This window comes from Telopea speciosissima, chromosome 1, assembly GCF_018873765.1.
Source record: "Telopea speciosissima isolate NSW1024214 ecotype Mountain lineage chromosome 1, Tspe_v1, whole genome shotgun sequence".
Taxonomy (NCBI): Eukaryota; Viridiplantae; Streptophyta; class Magnoliopsida; order Proteales; family Proteaceae; genus Telopea; species Telopea speciosissima.
The window spans coordinates 15,852,681-15,869,631 of NC_057916.1; the positions used below are offsets into that span (position 1 = coordinate 15,852,681).

Here is a 16,951-nt window from a genome sequence, read left to right on the forward strand (position 1 = left end):
TTAGGTATGTTGACCTAACATCTGGGAGATCATATGACAAAGACTTAGATTGTTCCAGACTTTAAAAGTCGAACCAATTGGAGTATTGATCGAGGATCAGGATCGTCTACGACCTGCTGTCCGTAGCAGCACTGCGCACTAATGAGGCGTGGCACAATGATCACCTTACCCCTACTCGGACAAGGCGCTCGGGCAGGGGTAAGGCGGTCATTGCACCGCGCCTTATTAGGGTGTTGCTATGGCTGCTACGGGCAGGTAGGCCGTAGCCGATCACAAGTTATTGTAGCGGTCTATGTTCTTCTACCTTGCATTTGCACGTACATCCTAAGACTTCAAGGGACATTTACATGTTTGTACAATCGAAATTGGACTTAATCTAAAACATGAAAGCTTTAGCTCTCTAAGATTAATTTTATATGAAAAAAAAAGAATCAGGTCAATTCTAGCTTTATGAAGTGAATTATGTCTATTTTACCAAACAATGGTGGGAATACCGGAATAGACTGTTAAGTAGATGGATTGTACATTTGTACACAACCCGTGATCTGGCAGCGGTTGGACTGGTAGTTGATCGATGTTCGACCAGTTGCTCTCAACGGCTATGGGATCGATCCTCTATTGCCAAGATGCCCAGTAAGACTGTGCTGCCTAGATACGGCGAGGCATGTAATGACTGCTTACCCCTGCCCAACCGTCTTGCCGTGAGGGTAAGGCGATCATTGCACAATACTAGAGTTTGAGACTCTGAAGATGCTCTCTGATGCAAGGCCCATGGGGGCATGCAGGAACGGTTCACCCACTGCCGTAGTCTCTTCCAATTTCTAAACACTTCTGTGAACTGTGGAGTGAGTGAGTGATTCGAGCAACCGCTTGTCCCTCCGAGATTGTTCTTCGCATGAAACGCGTATGCGTCTACGAGAGAGAGAGAGAGAGAGAGAGAGAACGAAGACGGAGATAACTCATTTCTTCGTCTTCGCCCTCTTCACCCTGGAAAGCGTTAAAGATGGCAGAAGAGCAAAAGTCGAATCAGAAGCGTAAGAAATCGATCCCGCCGTACATGAAGGCGGTCTCAGGTTCGATCGGAGGAATCGTCGAAGCATGTTGTCTGCAACCGATCGACGTTATGAAGACGAGGTTGCAGCTCGACAGGTCCGGTGCTTACAAGGGAATTCTTCACTGCGGCACCACCATTGTTCGGACCGAAGGTGTGCGAGCTCTGTGGAAAGGTTTGACTCCCTTCGCCACTCATCTCACTCTCAAGTATTCTCTTCGAATGGGCTCCAACGCCCTGCTTCAAGCTGCTTTCAAGGATTCTCAGACTGGCAATCTCAGTAATCAAGGACGGTTGCTTGCTGGTTTCTGTGCTGGGGTCCTCGAAGCCCTCGTTATTGTTACTCCATTTGAGGTAACCTTTTCTAGATACCGAATTTCTTGGTTGTCATCTTTTTTGTCTCTTTCAAAATTTTTCTTTGAAATTTTCCTTTTGTCTTATGGTCTGCTTCCTGCGCATTGCATTAATTTTGGAATTGTGCTTATGAGGAATGTCTCGAGTTACGCTCTCACTGAAAATCTGGTTCTCTTCTCCGCTTCAGTAATTGATTTTTTCTGAAGGTTGCTCAGATTAGAGTTGGTTATGCTAGGTGAAGTTTTTAATTTAATTTTTTCTAATTTTTTTGGGTCAATTCCTTGCTTTTGGTTAGTCTTCTGAGCTTGGGGTTTGACTCCTTGAGACTGCTACATTTGCAAGTGAAAAACTAAGATCTCAATCGAAATCCAATATGCACTGTTTGAGTTGGGATTTGATTACTAGATAGTGGCACAGTGTCTGAAGCTAGTGACAAATTAGTATTTCAATCGCAACCTAATACAAACCTTACGGGATGCACATTGCTGGTTACAAAAGGAACCTAAAAGGGAGGGGGGGGGGAGGGTTTGGGGGAACTGGGGAAGCATGGAGAAGAATTAGTGTTTTACCATCAAATGGATTTGATACAGGGGAATCTGTGCAGATTCTCAACTTGATCCAATTTCCTAATACTACGCAGCACAGCATAAATTAATTTTGACTGTCAAAAGTACATTAAATCAAACTTTGGAAAAGGGAAAAAAGAAATACTAGGTGTCAAATGATATTGATTCTGATGATCAAAAGAATAGAAAAGAAGCAGATATTGATCACTTTTTTAGTTAGTTGTACTTAGAGAAGTCGAGCTGAACAGATGAGTAGACGGGCAGATAATCTGCCAGACAACTTTCAATGTGTATCACTGAATAAGAATATTTAAGGAAGAAAACCTTATCTCAACTACTTGGGATCAGCTACATGAACCTTGTTATGCCATTTAGGACCACATACTATATTAACCCATAACCGCTAACTACTTAGCCCTCCCCACTCCTTTTTCTAGTGATACTTTCTTTTTATAACCTTTGATGTATACCATATCAGCCTTCACTGGCTTACTGGTGCAGTCATTGAAGCATTGGGTCACAACATTTTAAGCTTTCCTGGCCCCCCCCCCCCCGCACGCGGCTATGTAGGTCAACTTTTGTCATTCTGTTATCTTTTGGTGGTGCCTCTGAAGTTCTGATAAATGCCATTATTTTCTGATTCTGTCCTTTCTATTTTTCTAGTTTTGCATTTCATCATCCATGTCAACATCTTTATCTCAGCCTATTTCTAAACATTTAAAGTGTTAATGGTATGCTGCCAACATTCAACTTCCCCTTGAATGCTACCTGGCAAGTGAAGATGTGGGAGTTGGAGAGACAGGGTTAAGGAGATGTTCGTAGTGGAGTCTTAGTATGACTTTCTTTCTGGAGCTTTGCACGAGAACTTAGATGCATTTAATGACTTGGGTTAAAAAGGAAGTACATCTCTGCTTTTTGCCTTACAACTGATATTATGTGCATGAGGAAAAAAAAGATTATGCAGTGAGGTAGGGAGTGCTACTTGGGCTGGGCTTTTCTGGTTGCTCTGTGAGCCCTGGGGATATATGGTTTCCACACATTGATTAGCCATATGTGATGCAAAATTGGCTTACTCTATCTGTAAAATAATGGGTACTGGGCCAACATTGAAATCTGGAATCGGCTATTGCTGTTGTCTGGTGACACCCTCTAGCAGACAGCTTCTAAAACTTAACACTCACAATCCAGGTTGGACAAATTAAATCTAATTCATTCAGAGACTTCATTACACAATGACCTTGCATGAAATTGTAATCAGCATTTCCAGTTTCTAGCTGGGGTTTGAGACTTTTGAGTCTCAGAGTCTAGTATGAGTTCTTTGGAAATCTTTACTGTTAGTCTTTTGTAATTAGGAAAGTCTGTAGGTAAGCAAGCTTTGAAACACGTGTAATTCGTTTATTTGATTATGGAGTAAGGAAATGGAGGGAGGAAGGGGGCACTGCGGGAGAGGTGCTGCGAGGGAGAGAGAGAGAGAGAGTAGAGGGCGGGGGAGGAGGGAGAGATGCAGAGGGCAGCAGCCGGCTCTATCAGAGGATGTGGTGGTGGTGGTGGGTATACTATCAATAAACAAACTTACCTCCCAACTAAGATTAACAAGATATTGAACTGTGATAAGTTGTCATAGAATAGGTCATGATGTTACTTTATCCTGCTGATGCTTTCTTGTGCAGTGATTCTGATCAACTGTGCTGAAAATAACTTGTAGTACCTTGTACATATCAAAATTGATTAGTTCCCTACTAGCATTGTTTCTGCCTACATCTCAGAGTGAGTCACATTTTGTTTGATTATGGGCTCCAACAACAGCACCTACGCCTTCGGTAGAACTGATTTCTTACCCTGAAACCATCATCTGCTTAACAAAACCTGGGCCAAGAAAGCCTTGGTCTTCTTGTCTTTCATGGAAATGATGGAGATTTGATATCGGTTTCATAACCAGATCCGAATTCCTGACCTGACAAGTGATGATTTTACCTGATTTTGCTGAGGCCTATGCTGGTTGTTAGAATTTTATACTGCTTCAACAATTTAGGAGAAAGAGGGTCTTGGTAATTCTCAGTATGACAGAGAGACAGAGGGATGAATTCCTAGATCACATGGCCATGGTACCCATGTTTATCTGCTTGTTGAGGTCAACCCTAGTGTCGTAGTTGTGGGGGGAGATGAGAGAGAGGAGGCCATGATAGGAAACATGCCTTACTCTCTTCTCCTAAAGTAATTCATGAACTCGCATCCATTTTAACTCTTTAGTGTGTCTTTGATCAGATTGGACTCCCGCCATTTTCAATCTCAGATTCAGGATTCAGTCGGTAACCTCAATTCCACCCTGTAATGTAAGACTGACTACAGATGTAATAAGATAAACCCCAACAAATAACTCTTCAAACAACCACAGCAACTTAAGATCAAACTACTGTTAACAGAACTAAAGAATTAGGCTGGGAATAAGAAAATCTGTAACTCTCAAAACCTGGCTCTAAAGGGCTGTTCTTCTGATCAAAGGCAGCTTGTATGAAGCCTAACAAAACCCCCCAACAAGCAGCTTGTTCAGACCAGAGGTTGCAGAAATATGACCCCAAATAGAATTAGGGAAATTAGGTCTGAATTGGGAGAAATAGAGTAACTCCAAGCACAGGGCTTTAAAGGCCCTGATCTCCTGGTCGAGCGTCTCTTTTGGGGGGGCGCCCAACAAAACCCAAAAAGCTAGGCTGGAACTGGTCACAGTTGAGGAAGATCTGGGTGGTCTATCACTACCCAGGATTCTCTCCCAGGCTGAACCCGATGAGTCTGTTTGGTGTCTCCTAATCAGCATCTCAGTTGGAAGATCAGTACAATAACTCCAGGGGCTTCAGATGCATACAAATAAAATCAAAGAAATAGAGAAGAACAAAAGAGGGTAGAAGAGAACTCAATGGAGGTAGTTGTGGGTGAGGTAGGCTATCTCAGCCTTGAGCCTGATGCAGATACATCACCAAAAGAGGCTTATTTTAATGGGAATAAGTCTAGGGTTGGGTTATATACATGTTGGGCCTTTGATCCCATGCGTTTTCAATGTAATAGGCCACTTTTATGGGCCTAAACTATGGGTGATAAGGTTGCATACGGGATTAGTTAGTTTAGTTTCAATACTTAGTTTTATTTTTGAACTCTTTTTTTTTTAAATTGAACCGAGTCCAAGCTGATCCAACCAGTGGTTCAATTTAAGTGATTTTAGTAGTTTTCTTTTATTTGCTTTTGAGCAATGTAGGTTGGGATGGATTAGGACTCTATAAGTCCAGCCATGTTTTGAGTCTATTTCCTTCAGTAGTTCAGTATTTCAAGTTTTCAATTTCTAATCAGTTTAGGTTACCTATTAGGTTAAGGATTGGGTTAGGGCTATCCTTTTTAGTGTAAGAGTCTATTTTTGAGTTTATATAAGTTTGTAAGGGGGGCAAGCATTGGACACGAATTTTGATTATTGAAAACTTTTTTCTGCTCTTCTTCTCCGTTGAAGATTTTTGTCTTGTGTTTGATCAAGGTTGAAGGAATCGGTGTTTGATCCGATTGACACCTTGTGGTGGGAAGCCCAAGTGAATCGATTGAAGGAATCGGTGTTTGATTCGATTGACACCTTGCAGTGGGAAGCCCAGGTGGATCAAATGGTTACTTTATTGCATCCTCTACTACTGTTCTTCAAGTTTGAAGGTTCTATTTCAGCTTGCTGCCATTAACAAGTACAAACCTTCCAAACCTGCAACTTGGATCCCCCCTTTTAGAAGATCATATGCAAGGTGATTTTCGAGATCTACCAAACCAGCCATCTGATTGAACTTAGATTTTCATCATAGCTCCATTAATCCTAATTTGGGAAGTGATTCAAATTTGACCTAATTCCTGTGGCCTGATTGGAATATATTCTCATATTTCCCATTTTGTCCCTACCTCCATTAAAGCACAGTTTCAGACCTTCAACCATAACCGATTCTGATTTCATGCTCAGAATAAGTAGCTGATTTCAGGATATATCAATTCTGAAATTAGTAACTTAATCATATCTCTTAACCCTTGATTCCCCTTTTCCCCCTTTCTTTTCCAAGTTCTACATTCATCCCAGCCCTAACCAGCGATGAGAATCCTCCCATATTTAGATCGAGTACTCCCCTGCCCCATTGGAAAACTCTGTCCAAATATTGGCTGGTTCTGACCAGCCAAACCCTAAAACCCATCTTTTTCCTTCTCTTAAACCCTAACCCTAAAATAACCTAATTCCTTCTAAAACCTTGCTGCCGATTCTGTTTGGAATCCACTGGGTTGCTAATTTCAGTTTAATTCATCACTGATATTAGTAAACCTAAACCCCAACGTTAACCCTAACTTCCATAAACCCTTAACCTAATTTAGCCTTGTTTTACCCTGCTTTAACCCTAAAACTGATTCACCTTTTGGTAAAAGATTCTGGTTTGTCTCCTAGTTTGACTTATCAAACCTAGGACTACATTAGGGTTTCTCACCCCAGCTATCTCAGCTGTTGAAACAATGATCTCTCTCAGATCTCAAGCAAGCAAACTGCAACTTCATTCATAAAATCGTGTGGAGACCCCTTGCGCCTATTACAATATATAGGACTAAGTTACTAAAAATAAAACTCGAAAAACTTGCTGCCTCATAACTCTAAAAACAAATCGAAAGACTGAAATTAGTAACTACCTAATATTCTATTGTAATGAAATAAAATCTACTTTCTAAAAACTGAAAATAGAAACTAAACTTTGGCAGCATCAAAATAGAATTTTTCTCCACTTGATATCTCTAATGGGCCCACAAGATCTTATAAAAACCATTCCTACACAAGGCAAATATGGGCTGTGACACTGTTCATGTGAACAGTAACTCGGATACTGTTCACATGAACAGTATTTCGTGAACGGTAACTTTGTTCTGAATTCTATTGTCCTTCTCTTCTTCGTGCTTCGATCCACATCAACTCTCCTCCACTCAAAAGAAACTCGACCTCTAGTTTTATAGAATTTAGGGATGAGCTTGGTGTGGTGCACATCCATTTTCAGCCCAAAACAGTACTCTGGCAGCTCACGGGTGTTTGGAATGTAATCTATGAAACGGGGAGCTTTCTCTTCAAAAAATTCAGGTGGGATCACGAATTCTACGTGATCAACTTCGATATCATCAGTCGTGAACACTGGGTCATCCACGAACGTGTCTTCAACCTTCTCTACTTCAAACTCGAGCTCTTTCAAGTTCTTCCTTGTCATTCATAGTCTCGTCAATGGCTTCTTCAACCACCTTGTCAACTGTAGTGCCAAGTTCCACATCGTCCTTTGCCTCAACTTTTGTTGCTTCAAATTCTTCAATGTAAGCCTCGACATTCGAAACTTCAAGGGCTGATTGGGCGCTCTCATTGAATAAAACATAGTCAAAGTCTCTACTTCGTAGCCTACTCTTGCTGGTCCTCATAGTAAACAATGGACCGCTTCTGACTATTACCGACAACCGACTGACAATTCTCCGCATCCAACTGCTTCTGACTGCTGCTTTCTTTAGTCCTGCTTGCTATTACTGACTACGGAAAATCAATTCAAATGAAAAGTCGTAGAGGAAATACCATTTTTTAAACAACTAACCATTAAACAGTGAAGTAGATGTACTGCTCTGGCTATCCGCAACCGTTTTCTTGTTCCCTATATTTGATTGCTTTCACAGACTGACCTTCTGCTTACAAAAAAGAGGATTTCAAAGAGAGCGTAGGCTTACAAAAGAAAGGTTGTTTTTGATAAACAAGCAAAAAAAGAAAAGAGGATGAACAGAAAAATGACACTCGATGTCTCAACCGTGCAAATAGTCGACAACTCAACATCCACTGGACCAATTCCCATACGTTACTTGGGCCATGTTCAGAGGCTAGCCAGCTCCCTTCGCCTCTCGGAAGCGAGAAAGCGAGCAACAAGCTGAAAAACGAAAGTGCGCGGAAGCAAACCAAGTGTATCAAGGAAGCGGAAACAAGAACTCTTAATCGGAGCCAGCATTTGCTGGTTGTAAGGCTTCTTTCAAAGGTACAGACCGGGGAAGACTCTTCCTTGACGACTGAAATTTTTGGTAAGTCTTCAACATTAACCTCAACTTCATGTTCTAGTTCATTGATTGGAGGTTTCTTATCTTGTTGCTCTTCCATCTTTAAAACTTCAACGACTGCCATGGTAGCCATCCCTTGGAGGTGGAGGGTAGAGGGGACCAGATGTGGCTTCAAACATTTGCTCAAAAGAGGCCATTTGGTCTAATAATTGTTCATGCTCTCTTCAAATGTAAATGCCTTTTGGTGGTAATCTTGTTGAAGGGAGAGCTTTCTGCACATATGTTCCGGTAGGTACTTGTTCTTCAACTCGTACTTCATCTCTTCCCAAGTCCTAGGTTCACATATTCTAACTCTGAGTCTCTCTTCATGGTACCACCACTGTCTAGCACGACTAGTCAATTGTGTTGAGAAGTACTCTTCATGTGACACTGTTCACATGAACAGTGATTTGGTTGATATGTGTATCTTCTATTTTCCTAGTCCTAGTTGGAGTCCTAGTTTCTAATTATTTCAAGTCCTAATTCTACTGTGAGTTGTTAGTCTTAGTTTCAGTTTGAGTTGTTAGGTCTAGTTCTTTTCCTATTGTAACTTGGAATCCTATCATGATTAGGAATTCCTAATCTGATTAGGAGTTCCCCTTTCTATTTGTAATTTCCCCTATAATAGAGGGGCTTTCCTATCAATAAAGACAAGAAGTTATTATTCTCTCATTCTCTCTTTTTTCTCTTCTCTCAAGTTACTGGTTACAGGTCCTAGGTTTTCTACATGGTATCAAAGCTAGGCAATCAGTGACTGATTCTCTCCAAGATTGCCATTTTGAGAGTCAGTTCGGGTTTCTGGTTTGAAGAAGAAAACCCTAGTTCATAGAAAAAGAAGAACTAGGGTTTCATTTACTCAATTCATTTATTCGATTATGAAAACTCTACATCAGATTCGAATCTGATTTCTGCTCTTTAGATGAGTTGCAGATTAAATACTGATTTGTTGATCGATTAATGAAGAACCTGGTTCTGGGCTGTAGTTGCTTCTGAAGAACCTGCTTTCGTTGAAGGTGCAATCCCTTTTTCTCGATTTGATGGTGATCGAGGGGCTGGAGTTCAGGACCTGCCCTATTTTTGCTCAGTTTCTCTTTGCTTATCGTGAGGAAGATCTCTGATTTTCTGGTTTTCGTCTTGCCGAGTGTTGCTTGGCTTAGTTGTTGGATGGGCTCTTGTTCTCTGATGTTGGCTATTGATTTCTGATGGTATCGATTCTTTGCTGGTATTTTGTTGCTGCTGGTTCGATTGAAGTTGTTCTTCCACGGAGTCAAATATTTATCGCTGCTGTTCCCCTACCGCCAGATTGGAGTTGCAGGTTTTCTGTTTAATCTTCGACCTTCTATTTGGAGTTGCGTGGAAATCTTCCTTTGTTGGAATCATATCTTTTTTGGTTTTACTGTGAGGTTGAAGTTGCAGCTTTTGTTCCGCCTCCTCCTTTCTCTGCTTTCGATCCGAGTTTTTGGAGATTACATTAATTGTCTCCATGAGCTTCGCTGTTTCGATCGAAGAATCAGTTGGCTGCTGGTTCTCGTTTTCCTCTCGTGGTTGGTTCTTTCTCCCATCGTGAGGTTGAACTGTTGAAGATAGCGTTATATTGTTTTGGCTGGTTGCGTGAGGAAGACATCCAATATCTCAAAGTGGGTTTCCTTTTATGAGTTGGTTTTCTTTTTGGTTACTCTACTTTATTCCTAGCGTTTTATTTTATTCTTTAAGTTCCCTTTTATGCCCTTATCATCTTTTCTTATCTACCTTTGTCCTTATTTTACTGCTCATTCCAACATTACCCTTTTGCCTTGGGTGGTATTTGTAAGTAGATTTCATCTAAATTATCTACACAAGAGCCCCTTGACAATTCTGGTTATTTACAAGATTGCCGCTATCCATAGCCATTATTTTACTTATTGCATCCCATTGCTTTTTGTTTAACAAAAAGGCCCTTGCAAAATTTTGGTTATTTACGAAACTGCCATTACCTTTTAATACATTTCCCTATTTGACTACCCAATTGACCCTTGAAAATTCTGGTTTGTTACCAGTTTACCCTTTGGCTTGGATTGTATTTAAAAGTAAATTTCCACCAAATTATAGTCATGCCATCCTTTTTTCCAACACCGTTCCCTCTCAATAATTCTAATTCCCTTCATACCCCAAAACATACCTTTGGCATTTACCCATAGCACCTTTGGAAACTTTTGATAAATTACAAATTTGCCATTCCTTCCTTTTTACTTACCCATAGCGCTTTTAGAAAATTCTGGAATATTATGTTTTTGCCCTATCTTTTACATTATCTCTGTTATGTCCACGTGTACTACACGTGAGGGGGGGATTATGTACAGTACACCTGCAGACATTGTAGAAGCAGAACTCACAGGAACACTTGGTGCAAAGCATAGACGATCAGAGTTTTCACCATTGCCAATGGGTATCTACTTTGTTATTGGGTTGAGTCTGCCGTAAGGGGGAGATTGAAGTATTGAAATATTGAAGATATTTGGTTGTTGCCTATTTGAGGACTTTCGATTTTTTCCGCTGCCTGATTCAGTTTGTTTTCGCTACTTGCTACTATAGTTATTTCACTTCAAGATTCTAAGTCACTATGACAATTTGAGATTCATCACTGGATAGCTATTGAAGATCGTTGAAAGCTGCCTTTTTTGGAAGACATTCCAGTCCCAGTTTGCTGATCATGTCTGTCCAAGTTTTGAAGATCTATTTTTTCAAGTTCTTGAAGGTTTATTTGGGAGCTGCATTCATATGTCAAGCTGGATTCTACTACAACTTAGGTTTTTTTTTTTTGAGAAAATAATAACTTGTTGTTTTCATTAATAGGAAAGCCCCTCTACAACTTCGTTTTTTTCATTTTGTTCAAGTTGCGCATTAGTACCTTGTATGCGCCAACTTGAGGGGGAGTGTTAGCATTATTAGGAGTTCTTTTTTCTTTAGTTCAAGCTGGATCTTCTTTCTTTACTTATTTGTATAATCCAGCTTGAGGGGGAGTGTTGAGAAGTACTGTTCACGTGACACTGTTCACATGAACAGTGATTTGGTTGATATGTGTATCTTCTATTTTCCTAGTCCTAGTTGGAGTCCTAGTTTCTAATTATGTCAAGTCCTAATTCTACTGTGAGTTGTTAGTCTTAGTTTCAGTTTGAGTTGTTAGGTCTAGTTCTTTTCCTATTGTAACTTGAAATCCTATCATGATTAGGAATTCTTAATCTGATTAGGAGTTCCCCTTTCTATTTGTAGTTTCCCCTATAATAGAGGGGCTTTCCTATCAATAAAGACAAGAAGTTATTATTCTCTCATTCTCTCTTTTTTCTCTTCTCTCAAGTTACTGGTTACAGGTCCTAGGTTTTCTACAAATTGCAACTAAACAAATCGAATCCTCCACTCCTCTGTCAAGTTGTACCAGTCAAAATATTCCTCTAGAGAATCCAACCAATCAAGGAATTGGGATGGATCCCTCGGTCCAGAAAAGTAAGGAGCTTCTGACTTCATCTTCCTTGTATTAAAATCAACTCAGCTAGGAGGTGATAGGCCCTGATACACATTCAGTGTAAGACTGACTACAGATGTAATCAACCCCAGTGATAAGATAAACCCCAACAAGTAACTCTTCAAACAACCACAGCAACATCAAACTACTGTTAACAGAACCAAACAATTAGGCTGGGAATAAAAAAAATATGTAATTCACAAAACCTGGCCCTAAAGGGCTATTCTTCTGATCAAAGGCAGCTTATGAAGTCTAACAAAACCCCCCAAACAGCAGCTTGTTCAGACCAGAGGATGCATGTTTGAGTTAAAATAATACCGCAAGCGTACGGGTCCAATCGTAGCTACGGGTCGAACACGAGGAGATATATGCCACTCTATTTAACTAACTTAAAAGTAATACAAAGTGAACCAAATTAAAGTGTTAAATTAAACTAATTAAATTAATGAAAATTAATGCATCCTAACTCATAAGCATCTAACAAAATTAAGGGATTAAATTGGCGCCCTAACACGTGAGCATCTAACCTATCAAACTAAAGCTAATTGAAAGGAATAACAAAAACACAGCCACACTTCATAATCACATAAAAAAATAAGGGAATAAAAGTGCATCCACATACCACAACCATATAAAAAAATAAAAGAAATAGAGGGAGAAGAAGAAGAAGATAGAGAGAGATAGAGGAAAGGGAGAATGAGATTAAGGGTTTAGAGAATGAGATACCTTGATGTGCTTGAATACTGGAATAAACTCACCATGGCTTCCTCTTCTAAATCTCCATGTCTTGTCATCAACATAGGAACTTAGACTAGGAAGCTTTAAACTAAAACTATTACAACCATTAAACTAGACTTATGAAATCAAAACTAAGAACTTGAATTCAAAACTAAGAACTTAAGCCACAAATAGAAAAAAGAAGAGAAAATTTCACTAAGTGAATGAAATAAAAATTACACTAAAAACTGAATTAAAATTGAACTAGAAACTAACTAAAAACTGAACTAAAAAATTAACTTCTTACAACCCAAAGGGCAAGGGGTATTTATAGGGGGAAGAGAAGAGAAGGGAGAAGAGGGAAGTGTAGGAGAAATATTCCCTAAGAAAAGAGAATATTCTCTTCTCCTTCCTCTTTACAATGCCTTGAATCCTAAGAAAAAGAAAAAATAGAAAGAAGAAGAAGAGAAGATTGTTTACATAGACCTTCTATTTCTAGAAAAGTAAACTTCCAATTCTAACAAGTGCTTCCTTTTCTTTGTAGATATCTTCTCCAAGCAATAAAATCAAAGCATCTTTGATTTTTCAACTTTCCATAGGTGAGAATGTCTTTCAAAATAAGTCTATCCCAAGTAGAATTCCAGGTGCCCTTGAGAAGTTGGAGGAGAGAGAGAGTAAGGGTGATGACTAGGATTCCTTCAAGAATAAATAAAATACCCATTCTGTCCTTCAGAAAACGTGGAGCATGGGGTGCTTATATAGGCCTCACCATTGTGTTCCTTGCGAAAAATCACCCAAAATAGACCCAAATTTCATCCAATTTGGAGTTCGGAGCCCAAGATATCTCAAGTTGAAGTTGACTGTCCAGAGCCCTCCAAATGGAATCTTTCGGTACAAGAAATGTAACTTCTAATAATTCTGTTAAGGCCCCTGCAATCTGAACTTTCGCTTCACTTTGTCCCCAGCCGACTGTCAATAATTACAAATAAACCCCTATAGACCATTTTCATGCTTGCTTACGGAACGGCCGTAACTTCTTCGCTTCAACTCGAATCATGTGCCGCTTAAACCGTTGAAGGCTGACTCGATGGGCTACGATTCAAGCCATTAACACCTTTAAACACCTTAAAAACATTTCTTAACATCATCTCCTCCATTTTCACAAGAATTCACCTAAAACCTGAAAGCATAAGAAAGCACCGAGTAACTCTGTCCAATATGGTAAAATGTATGCTTTATGCCCTAAGATTTCACACAAAAATGTGCTCATCATTGCAGATATATGACCCAAAATAGAATTAGTGCAAATTAGGACTGCATTGGAAGAAATTGAGTAATGGGGGTCGGTTATTTAATTGCAGATGAAGGAAACAAAATGGAGACAAGGAAGAGAGGGGGGATCGGATAGGGAAGGAAAAAAGGAGATAGGGATAGGAGTGGTTGGCTATCTCAGCCTGGGCATCTCACCCTTCTCAGCCTCTCACAAGACAGTGCATTGCAAAACCGCAACATAACTTCATTCATTCATTGAATCGTGTGGAGACCCCTTTGGTCTATTACAATATATAGGACTAAGTTACTAAAAATAAAACTTGAAAATTTTTCTGCCTAAGTAACTCTAAAGACACAATAGGAAGAAACAAAATTAGAAACCAAATCTCCCTATTGCTATTACATGAAAAAGAAAGACCGAAATTTGTAACTCCCTAATAATCTTTTGAAATAAATCTACTTTCTAAAACTGAAAATAAAAACTAACCTTTGGCAGCATTAGGATAGAATCTTTCTCCACTTGATATCTCCAATGGGCCCACAAGATCTTCTAAAAACCATTCCCACGCAAGGCAAATATGGGCTGTGACACTGTTCACATGGACAGTAATTCGTGAACACTAACTTTGTTCTGAATTCTGTTGTCCTTTCTTCTTCATGCTTCGATCTACATCATCCTGTCCCTTTTTGCAATCTCAATCCCAGGATCCGGATTGGGTGGCATTTGATTAACCATGTATATAAGTAAAGTAATTAGACAACAATTTCCACTGCACAAGTGAATTACAATGCCCCCTTCTCAGGATGTTCATTTCTACAGAATGCTATGTCTATGGATCTTAGATTTTACATCATTTTTAGTTTGGAAAAGTAATAATGCATATACGGACGGCATGAATTTGTTCATCAAAGATGATCCAACTTGAATGAGTTTGACAAGGCTGAGCTTTCAGGTTCAACAAAAGTCATGATGTTCTTTGAGAAATTAACAATTTTTATTGCTTAAAGGCCAAGTGTTATTATTATTTGGATGCGATAGTAGGAAACACATCATATATGCTGGCTATTTATGTCTGCCATCTACTTGCATATTGACAGGGGAAAGAGCCATTGTTTGAATATTTAACAATTTTGATTGCTTGATGACCAAGTCGTTTTGAGTTCAGATATAGTAGTACTGAACAATACTCACATGATAGCTTAAGTATTTACAAAAGAGAGATCCATTGTTTATATTTCATGGCACTGGCCTACCAAGGATGCCCAATTATTGTTCTTGTCTGGATTTATGAATATGACTTGGGTGTCAGCTTTCGGCCTGCTTGGAGCACTTGAGTCTTGATAGATTAAAACAACATATTCTTTTCTATGTTTTTTTTTTAGTATCTACATTGTTTCACAACAAATTCATTCTATTTCAGCTATTTCTCAACCAGGCACGCACAGTTTGTTGTCATCAATCATTTCTACTTCCAGCAAGAAAAAAGATTTCATGCATTAGCTTGATTGCAGACAGATCTGAACATATTCTGCTCCTCTGGCTGTTGACTGCAGGTGGTGAAGATTAGACTGCAACAACAGAAAGGGCTGAGCGCTGAGCTTCTAAAATACAAGGGTCCTATACAGTGTGCTCGAATGATCATCCATGAGGAAGGCCTCTTGGGGCTCTGGTCTGGTGCTGCTCCCACTGTCATGCGTAATGGGATAAACCAGGCTGCCATGTTCACAGCAAAGAATGCATTTGATGTAGTCCTTTGGAGCAAACATGAAGGAGATGGAAAGGTCCTCCAACCATGGCAATCCATGGTGTCAGGGTTCATGGCAGGAACTGTAGGTCCAATATGCACGGGCCCCTTTGATGTAGTGAAGACAAGGCTTATGGCTCAGAGCCGATCAGGGGACGGGGTAAAGTACAAGGGCATGTTCCATGCAATCAGAACTATTGGTGCAGAAGAAGGTGTGGTTGCATTGTGGAAAGGATTGCTTCCTAGGCTTATGAGGATACCCCCTGGTCAGGCCATCATGTGGGCAGTGGCTGACCAAGTGACGGGCTTCTATGAGCGGAGATACATAAACAATGCACCCTTATAGGCACAACATTTATTGTTCGTTTCTTCTTCTTCTTCCTCCGGACAATTCATTTATCTAACAGAGAGCCATGTATTCTTTCTTTTTCCTAACTGGGTTTTTTTTTTATTTTTGTGATTTAGCTCCTCCAAGTCAATAGAGATTCATTCATGATTATTTGAGGATGATCTGGAATTTATTATTGCTAAAATGTGTTCTCTGCAGGGATGAGGAGTTCTACTGCTACGTGCTGAGCTGATATTGGCAGATCAAAATGGGGTTCCTTCTATTTTGCACGTGTTCCATGTATTGAGCCTTCCCCAAACCCAAGTGAACAATGGCTCCTGGATGTGGAAAATAGTGTCATTGCACTGAAACCTGCCATGTGGAAAGACAAGTAGAACCACTGAAGAGCATGGATCCATTTTGTGATTTTGGACTACCAAAGAAGCTGCCTTGCGTCCTCAGAATCATATAAAGGTAGGAATGTAGCCTTCCTTGGATAGTTTTGTTGCCCTGATTTTTACTCTTTTTTTTGTGGGGGGGAGGTGGAGGGGGTGTTAGATTTTGTTGTCCTGATTTTTCCCTTCTAGGTTGATTGATATTGTCAACACTCTGTAGTTGTGTTTTCCTAGTTTTTTTTTCCTTCCAATAAAAGAAAAGAGAAGGGGAAAATCCATTTGGGGTTATACATTTAAATGAAAATCAGACCTACAAATTTCAACCCCTGAACAATGGATGATATAGAGTTTGGCTTTTTCAGGTCAGAACCTAATGGTACGTTCAAATGGTTCGTTTGCTGTTTTTCAGAGTTATGCGCTTCGAGTTAGAATCTTGTTGTCATCAAGATTGTAACCCCACTTGTTTGTCCATTCTAGTCTTTAAATTTTTTTTTGTTTTAGATAAAAAAAGATTTTTAAAATAAGTTAAGGGTGCGTCTGTTTGTAACCAAGAAGGTTACATGCAGAACTTGTAACCGGATTTTTTTGTCCCTCATATAATGATGTGTTATTAAAATAGAAAATCTAATATTGTAATTTTGCAACCTAATCCAACCTCTCTGCACCCTTTCCCTTTCCCTGTTCGTTTCCGCTCTGTCTCCAGGCTCCCTAGACCCGTGGCTTTCATTCTCGTTGCTCAAGCATGATTAAACCTCCGTCAGATCTCTTAGCAAACATTCACGCCTGCAAAATCCCCGTGAATTCCCCCAGTTTTAAAATAACAAACAAAAAAAAAATGTGTTCCTCCCGGCGTCGTCCAAGGTGGAGGGTCATTCTCTTCGGTGTCATTTTTCGTTGTTGCTTCAGAGACAGAGTTGTT

General features: G+C 39.8%; 1 protein-coding gene across 1 annotated transcript; it reads left to right on the forward strand.

Moving 5' to 3' along the window:
* The first annotated feature begins 919 nt into the window (after positions 1-919).
* On the forward strand, positions 920-15,740 carry LOC122648802 (mitochondrial succinate-fumarate transporter 1-like). Its single transcript, XM_043842034.1, has 2 exons — positions 920-1,405; positions 15,119-15,740. Exons 1-2 carry the CDS (start codon positions 1,004-1,006, stop codon positions 15,653-15,655), a joined length of 939 nt encoding a protein of 312 aa, XP_043697969.1. The 5' UTR covers positions 920-1,003; the 3' UTR covers positions 15,656-15,740.
* The last annotated feature ends 1,211 nt before the right edge of the window (positions 15,741-16,951 follow it).